The following is a 9699-nucleotide window of genomic DNA, read 5'->3' as shown; positions in this document are numbered from 1 at the left end:
AGAAACCTTAAGATTATAAAACTTACTAACAGCGTTACTAAATACTGACTAAAAAGCTAGCAATCAGAAAACACTTTAGATAAGACTCTCGTCATTTTTGGTGCTAGATGCCCAAAAGTTATAAATATAGTCCAAGCTATACACCTAGGTTCCCTTTGAGCTCCCCTTACACTCAAAAGAACGAGGTTGGCAACATTACCATCTTTTAGTCAATGTAGGATGGTTCACACTCTGAATTGCCTGACACATATCTGTTGGCTATAGAAACAGGCTAAAGGACTGGCTGAGGGCAAGGCTGTGGTGTGAAATCTTGCCAGGGCGCAATGCTCCATAGCACTGTGCTGGAATCCCACCAGGTACACACCCTGCCTGGGCTGCTGAGCATGCCCCTGTCCTTTCTGGCACCTCACTACCAACCTGGTTTCTTCTCTCTAGAAATGTCAGTCCTCTCTGTTTAGGCAAACTAAAGTTGCTATTTTAAACTTACACGGGTGGTCCTCTAGCTGCCATTTGGTTAGAGAAACTATAAGTCACTGTGAGATCTTAACAAAAACTAAGCAGTGGATGTGACTAATTCAAGAAAGTAAGAACTGTGTTGGCAAAGAGCAAATTGGAACTGAATATATGTAAATCAAGGCTGCAAAGTTAGCACTACATGCTATCAGGAAAACATACATTTTTCACATAGATTTCTAGGCCGCTAGAGATATACTTTTCATCTAATGCACATGCACACAATGTACACGTTTAGATTTTCATGTGGATCTGCAGCTGTAAAGTGCAAAGATAATTGATAGCGTACACTGCTGCTACAGTACATTCCTAGTCACACAGAAAGCATTAAATAACATTAAGAATAATATTTATATTAATTCAATAATAAATTGCAAGATTATGCTGTAATGTCTGAAAAAATGGAATAAAAGAGACTCTTACCTCCTAGTGGAGGGCCTATAAGCACAGGGCAACATTCCACGATGGTGACAAGTCCAACCGCACTGGAAAATCTGGCAGCCCCAACGAGGTCCATCAATGTCTCGAAAAGAACGCTGCTAACCATTCCAAATGCAAACCCAAAAAATACAGCATATATCACCAAGCCAGTGTAATTTGTTGCCAGAGGGCACAAGATATGACAGACGCCATTGTACAAGACAGCAAAACTAAAAAAGTACTGAATCTTTGGCCGGATAAACTTGGAGTTTGCTACGAGTCCCATTGAAGGCCTAGCAAACATGTCTACAAAGGCTAAGATAGATAGCAAAAATGCAGCAGAATATTCATCAATTCCCTTGTGCTTGGCATAAGGAGCCAAGAACACTATTGGAGCGAAGAAACCAATAAACATAATGACATTTCCTGACAAATAGATCAGAAACCCTCTGTGTTTGAAGAGGGACAGATCTAGATATTTATTCATAGTTTGCCAAAAAGACTTCTTGTTGTTTTTGTGCAAGGTAGAATCTCCTGTGCCTTTTTCAACATCTTTTTTCACAGGAAGGACTGTTTTCGGTCCAACAGGTCTCATAAGTGACCCAGCCACACAGCAGTTCAAAAGAAGTCCTCCCAGAATGAGAAAGCTTCCTTTCCAGCCAAACGCATTAAAAAGGAATTGATTGAGAGGTGCCAATGTGCTCAGAAAAACTGGACTTCCAGCCATGGCCAATCCATTAGCAATGGGACGCTTCTTATAGAAATACTTGCCAATCATGGTCAAGGCAGGCTGTAAGTTGAATGCTAAACCCAGACCTAAACAACACATAAAAGACAGTATTATTGAAGGTCATGCACTAAGAACTGTATCACACCTCTTTCAAGTTATTTTTAAAATGACCAGTATCTAATCCAGTGATTCCCAATGAAGACAGAAACCAACTAGCATCAGAGAATTAAATACAGCTTCATTGCTGTCCATGTGTGTTAGTGCCAAGACTATGTCACGGTGGCATTCTGCCATTTCCTCCTGCAGCACTGGAATAAAAGCCAAAACTCCTTGTTGTGTTTCAGCAATGATAAAGACAGGGCATCACAGAAGAATGATGGTATCAGTGCCTTGACTCACCATTTTTATATTTACTAAGCTATAATGCAATTCTCTCTTGGCTCATTTCACAAAAGTTATTAAATGTCACCTTAGCTACAATGAATGCAAGGTGTATTTAAATGCATAAATCTCCTCATTTCTCATTTCCAGCCCTATTTAAGATCAAACTTGTGTACAAAAGTGGAGCTTAAAATGGCTAATTACTTTGGAGCACATTCAGCTCCACTTCCCTACGTATGAAGTCACTACGAAAGGAGGAAGAGTTGTAGAGGACATGCATGGGAGCAGACATCAGGTGAGTGTATAAGCTGACCTTCTAGGCCTTTTCCCTGTGTTAAGATGTCTAGGCAACAAGGTCTAAGTAGCTATGCATCTGCTTGATGGCACAGGAGAGTTTTCTTCTCATACACACATTCCTGGACCCTCTTTTTATTCTTTCAGTGAGCTCCAAGTTTAGGATGTAAAAACCAAGAGCTTTAAGAAATAATCACTGAATAAAGAAGGACTCCTTTAGACCTAACATAAAGAAAGATGAGCTTGTATATAACAGCAATTATTATCTCATCCATTGATTACCTGCAAATATTTCACCTCGTTTGCCTTCCTTATTCTGAGGAGGTAGTTTAAAAAAAAAAACCCACAACTTTTGATAAGGAGGTTATTTAATTTACTGGCTTTATGACCACTTTAGTTCATTGCCTAAGGGTTATCCAGGCCTTTGATGATACATGAATAATTTTATCTGGGGATTGTCCCCAGGGTATTTCAAACAGAAAGCTATTGAATTGAAAGCTGTTGTCTGTGAGAGTGTATGTATGTCCAAACCTACAGAAAGCTGGTACTAGGCTTCGTATTTTTACTAGAATTCTGCTAGCCTCTTGCCACCCCATTTGAAGTGCAACATGACTGAAAGCTAAAAGAATGAATGTGAAATTCTACACAAATGACTGTAATAAGTGCTGTCACAAGCCAATCAATTTTTATACGGTAATTACAGTGCAGTGTGGAACAGTACATACATACAGCATTTATTGAATAAAATCATCAGTTGTTCCTGAAATACCCTAAGAAATAATTTAACATCATACCAGCTAATTTAAAGGATTAGATAGTTCAGGTAGCTGAAATGAACTGATCTTGCTACCTTCTTGGTTTGCATTTGTACAATGCCTTGCACAGTGAGTTCTTTAACAGTAAGACTTATTGGTAGAACAGTCTTAGAAATAATATTATAATAATATAATAAATATAATGTAATGTGATGTAATATAATATAATATTTCCCTTTTAAACAGGACTCTTACCTCCAACAACACCAATACATAGATAAAGTTCCAGGACGCTATTGCAGAAAGAGGAAGCAATCATACCAAATGAACACAGGATACCTCCTGCTATCATCACAGGCCGGCTACCGTACTTATTCACCAAAATGCTGCTTATGGGACCTGTTGGTAGAAAGAAAATACATTAACAGATAACAGGTAACTCCAATATACATGTCTTTGTGTTTAGGATATGTTGGAATGCTGTACTCTTCCATCCCTGAAAATGCTTAGCTGTTTCTATACTGATTGCCTCACAAACACACTCTGTGAGTTTGTGGACACATTAGCCTGGATGTGGATATATTGCCTCCATGACAATATATATGTTGATTAGTCATGGAGATGGATCAAAATATTAAAGACATCAGACAAGCAAGAGGGATTGTTACAGTTCACAAGCAATCAATACTGAGATTGGTCAATGGAAGTTTTGAAAGTGCAAGGACTAAAGAATTTCAGGTATAGACAGATATCAAAACTCCACAGAGCAGGAGGAACCTCCAGGCAAGCAAACGAATAACTGATCTTAATACTGTAGCATGTCCTGGACCCCTACTTAAAACTACACATACACTTAAAAATATTGTCAAATCAGAATGTAAATTTCTGGCTCCTGAGGCTCATTTTCCCATACCTCATCCAGAAAAGAGTGTTAATGGGCAGTAAGATTACTATAGGTTGTCTGGGAAAATCTAAGATGTGGTTTAGCATAAAGACCTATAAACTTTGAAAATATTGCTACACGTCCATTTTTCAGTTTCAACTGCAATTCAGTTTATGGTGTAATTACGTCCATACTAAACAAACAGCTAGTGTGCAATTTAGCGTGACATGCATTATATGTTTTTTAAACGACCGTGACTAGAATAGATGGTGTACTACATATCAAGATTAAGAGGTTGTCAAAGCTCTTTAGGTAAACCTGCATACCATCTGACTGGGCTATATCTGGCCCAAACCATTACAAATAGTGTTGCTTTCACAATAACTAAATTTATCCAATTCAAAAATTAAACTGCCCCCCCCGATAAAAAGCAATAAATTTCAAACTCAAGATAAAGCAGGCACCTGGCATAAAGTGGAATGCCAAGCTCTGCATGTGATTTCATGGCAAATCATTCACTGTACTGGTAACAGTTTTAAGTTTCTCTCTTTATAAATACCTAAAGGAATAAATGCCAGAAACTCCATGATGTGGAAAAGCCAAATCCAACGAAATAAAAAAGTGCATTTTCATAGGTACAGTGTTATTTTAGATTCCACTGTTTTAATTGCCTTAAATGTATTAAAGTATTATTATTGATGTACTGTAAATATTAATTACTAATTGCATATCAACAAAATTCTTCAGCATATGCCAAATGATCAATTTTTAGCTTACTTCCCTACAGAAATAAGCTTCTACAGTAATGTTGTCCTGTGCCTGCCCGTCTTTTCTAATAGCTTGTGAATCCAGAGGTCAGCTGGAAATTAAATTGACTGAAAAGCAAAGATTTGAGTGATGTTTAGATCTTATGGTTTGTGCATTCATTAAATAACTTGGGTTACAAGGATTCTAGGGTAGGGTCTGATTAAAAAAGGAGGTCCCTGCCCAGGCAGCACAGACACTGGCCAATACACTCAGCTTTCCACCAGTAAAAGCAATCTATCTTCTTGTTCAGGCAGCTGTGCCATTCAAGGTAGGCGGGGGCACAGAGGATAAACAGGGTGGCTATTTTACTGGGAAGGTAAAGGATGCTAATACTGAAGGCATTAGGGCTCATCTTCCAGACATATAAACACAGGAGACCATGCTCTGCTGCTCACTGAACTGCAGTTTCAGCATAACCTCATATTGAAACCAACAGACTTGAAAATGCACAGCATGGAATGGCCCACCAAATATACATTAGCCCAGAGATTTATTAAAAGACTTTAAATCACATATGAAGCACTAAAACATTTTGCTGACAGCTTGTATTATGAGATACTTAACACTTCTTTATTTCCATTTGGGGGGAACCGTGGAGCAGAACAGTGACGAGGTGGGGTTTCTCCTTTGAGGCCATATGGAGAAAGCAGTGAAACATGAAGGACGGACAAATTATGCTCCAAACACTTCCCAAATATGTCATGCTTACTTCTCCTGTCTTAATAAACTTGTGTTCTCATAACTATGCTGAAGCGTAACTTTGATCACAATATTTTTATTTATAGAGCTATGTTTGGACAATCAGTAGTTTGGCTCGTGTTTGAATTAGAAAGAAAGCCCCTTTGAAATATGTGAACAATGCAAATATTACTCTGGGTCAAAAAAGCCCCTTTAAACTTGAACTCCTTGTTTAACTCAAAGCAAAAATTTTCATTCCTATATCTATTAATATTTATATTTTTGGAAATAAATTAGATTAAAGACAATTTTCTGGGGAAAAAAAAAGTTTTAATTGTTATAATTGCTATGACACAATAACAGTATTTCACTTCAAAGACCAAAATAATGATTTTGAAAATTATTTTGAAGTTCTTTTTCCTGTGATGAGATGGAAGTATTTACAAAACTGTATATGAAAAATTTGTGCAGTATTTGTTAAAAACTGACCTCCCCCCAAATTACTGCTGTAATAAACGTTGCCTTTCTGTAGCCTTAAAATGTTCCTTTTGCTGATCCTTAGAAAAAAATGTAGGAAAGAGGCATCGTAGCAGGTAAATATTTGACCATACTATTTCCAGATTTATTCACTACAGGCAGCACCTTAAATTGTATCCTTACATAAATACTTCATTTATGATGTAGATAGATCTGTTAGAAATCTGTTTCTTTTCTCATTAAACAAAGACAGCGTGGAAAGTCAGAAGGATAGGTGTGAGACCAAATAAAAAAGATGAGGTAAATCCACACATAGCAGACTATCAAGTGTTGGAAAGAAAGGAACGGCATTAAAAAAGATTTTTGTGCAATACCATTTGCTATATTTTTATCATTTTAAATAAAGCTATGGATCAAAAAGCATTGCCCAGCACTGACAAAATTTTCCATACATAATCAGGGACAAAAATGAGCTCTGCTGTAATATTCTCCCCAGAGGAATACTGACTATAATAATCATATTCTTTAATACTGTTCCATCAATCCTTCCTTCCTTCCTTCTCCTGTAGAACAGGAAAATGAGCCAGATTCTTGTTTGTTTAAGGGTTTGGAGAAGTGGTTTGTTTTTAGTGTTTTGTTGGTTGGGGTTTTTTGGGTGGGTAAGTAAGTTTCATAGTACAGCCCTCTGAGGGAGATCACTTTGCAAACAGTTACTTATTAGGAATAAGAAAATTGGACCTCTACAGATCTTAACTGTGGTGGTTAGGCCAGGATTGTAAGTTACAGCATGTAAGTTAACGCATGGAATGCTAGCCTCACCTACAAGACCTGTTAGCTAGAGGTCAAATATGGATATACTAATTTACGTAGGCAGTGGATGAAGATGCCAGAGTAAAGACAAAGTTCGTGGGTCTGAGCTCTGTACTTTGAAATGACCTAAATCTGAAATGTATTATGAATTTAAAATTCCTTCAAACATCATATTCTCTTTGAGATGTTTTCCTTAAGTTAATGATGTGTATTTACCACCACAGCTCCATTTAATTTTGGGTTTTCTTTTAGGATATTCCAGTATTTTGATTTAAAATTTGTGCGTGTGGGAAATATTAATTGTTCTCTAAGCTTTAATATTAGTTTAAGCTTACTCCCTGAGTTATCTAGGAACCCTTCCAATCTCATGAGTAGGTTATGAATTTTCTTGTTACATATATGTATATACTTGGGTTTGGAGGCTCAAAAAACGATGCATATTCATACCTTAATGTATATGAATCTACATAAATTCCAGCTGTATGCCTGCCATCTTATATTTTATAGCCATGCACAAATATCATTTCGCATCTAACAGCTTCTACAATTTTTTAAGCAGTGCTCACATGCCAGCATGAATCTATATCCCTTGCATATTTTTTTCTTTTTAGCAGAAGGAATATTAAGCTGTTCAAGTACTGTAACACTGCCAAAATCATGCTATACATTAATGCACATTAATGCACTAAAGGACTGCTGGATCTCTGAGTCTACTTTTCCGAAGCCGTAAGTAACTACATAACAGATGTTAAGTCAGGAAGCCCACAAGAATATTTACTCTGATCTCTCCCTTAGCACCTACAAACCATCAGCCACAAAAGACTATACACTCCCTAAAACAAATTTAAGGCCATTATCATAATACGCTAACAGTCTCCTCGCTGTACTTTTGTTTTATATCTTTCTGTTTGAGGCAAATGACCAGACTGTGAGAAGGAATAAGACAGCAACTGTAACCAGTGCCACTGAAGAACAGTTTCAGGAAGGGCTGTACAGCAGGATATGAATACTTTAGAAGAAAAGATAAAATAGCAGCTTTTCACATTTTTCATTATATGTCAAGGAAAAGTCATTTCGGCTATGTGAGCCGAGACTGGCTCGTGCATTTGGGAGCTGTTTATGGTGTTTTATACAAAGCCTATAATAATGTGACATCTACATTCTGTTTTGATGGCTCAGCAGGACATTCACTTGCACATCTGTATTGTGCAAAATGTGAGGACAAAGCTGCTTCTGTTGGTCTTCAGTGAATACCAAGTCCTCTTGGAAGAAATGTATTGCTTACAAATGAGATTAATTATTTCTTAAAATAACAAAGGTAGCATTAATCTATATTTTCCTCTCACTTCCAAATTTCATTTTTCAATCACCATTTAAATCTTCCTTCTTCTAAGCCATACTGTTATAAGTGAAAAGCAATTAAAAAAGACTAGATAACTGAACAAGTAGATTTAAAAAGCAGATATTTGAAGAAATAATCACTTTTTCCCCCTTAAAATATGTTTATTGTCTTAATATGGTTTAAACATAACTCGAACATTAAATTTTCTTTATCAAGAAATTGACTGCTTGCTGTTTTTGTGGAAATGAATTGAGGGCTCAAACTATGCACTGTAAATTTAGTTACATTCTTAGAGATACAAAAACACTCATATACACACACCTATCCATTTATTAGCTTTTTTTCAGCTCTAACAAAGTATACACTTCAAAAAATTATCTGACTCTGGAGACAATGCAACAATTTTATGTCTGGTATCTCTAAAAGCTTAAAGGATGCAAACCAGACAACAATACTTCCGTTTCATAATAACTTGAGGTAATAGTACAGGCAGATCAGTTTTAAGCCCATGAAATAGAATAAATGAAGATTTATTTGGCATAAATCTATATCTTGCTCAGATCTCAGGTACAGTAACATTTATAAGTCCAAATATATTAGGATTATTCCACTACTTTATAAGAGGAAGAGAATCTATGACACTAGAATTCTTGCTGCCTTTCCTCTTTTCCATCAATTTTTTCCTTCCAAAATGAAAAAGAAAATATTTACTTCAGACAGTTCTCTTGTAAATAGACACCACTTTCTGTGAGGGATGAAAAAAATGTTCTGCAACTTAAATGTATAATAACTACTCAGAATGGTTACAACAGTAGGGATTGGTCTGTAGCAGTATCGAGCTGCCACAATTGCCTTTATATGCAGAATGAGGTAATCTTTGGGTATATTCTATATTTATATTTGCTGTAGGAATGAAAGTTTCTTTAAAAAGTATATGATCTAGGATTTAGTGTTTATTTGCGCTGGTCTGATTTCTCATTGCTATAGTACAGTGATGTGGATCTTTCACATCTGTGATTTGTTTCACATACAGCAAGCGCATTTATGCTTTTTATTTTGCTACCTGCATTATTTTTAGTATGGAACTAGAGATGAACCTTCTTGATATAAAGGTAATTTTTAAAACATATATTGACAATGTCATGCAGTGTTCATAGTGTCATTGATCGAAAGCAACCTGAAATGACTCAATCTGAACAATATGACATTTATTTAAATAAAGTGAATTGAGGAAAGAAGTTGAAAATATTTCAGATTGCACTAATGCGATATTGTAGATTGCATCCTGTCAAGTGATTTAAACACAAGTACATTTTCAGCCATCTGCTCTGCACAGTCGATGCAGCTATCTTTCCAGTCCAGCTTTATTTTTTATTTCTGTTTCCTACAAGGCTGGAAAAGCACAAGGAGTTCCAAGAATTAATGTTAGGATAAACTACTTGCTAATATCAGTTGGGCTTGCTTTTTCTTCCTTTTCCTTTTCCTTTTTTCCTTTTCCTTTTCCTTTTCCTTTTTTCCTTTTCTTTTCTTTTTTTTTTTACACAAAATATAAAATCCACTTGTAGGAGCTTATTTGCTTTGTTTGGCAAAGAATCCCTAATATTTTCCT

General features: G+C 36.2%; 1 protein-coding gene across 1 annotated transcript in view; it reads right to left on the bottom strand.

Annotated features, from left to right (window-relative positions):
* The window catches only part of SLC16A7 (solute carrier family 16 member 7), an 88865-nt gene that overhangs the window by 9291 nt on the left and 69875 nt on the right, over positions 1-9699 (bottom strand). The window contains exons 3-4 of the mRNA XM_064448496.1: positions 3349-3492; positions 937-1749 (exon numbers count right to left, since the gene is read on the bottom strand). Of these exons, the coding sequence (XP_064304566.1) occupies positions 937-1749; positions 3349-3492 (957 nt within the window). The remainder of the gene's footprint in view (positions 1-936; positions 1750-3348; positions 3493-9699) is intronic.

Source organism: Phalacrocorax carbo, chromosome 1 (genome assembly GCF_963921805.1).
Source record: "Phalacrocorax carbo chromosome 1, bPhaCar2.1, whole genome shotgun sequence".
Taxonomy (NCBI): domain Eukaryota; kingdom Metazoa; phylum Chordata; class Aves; order Suliformes; family Phalacrocoracidae; genus Phalacrocorax; species Phalacrocorax carbo.
This window is presented reverse-complemented; position numbering and strand designations above follow the sequence as displayed.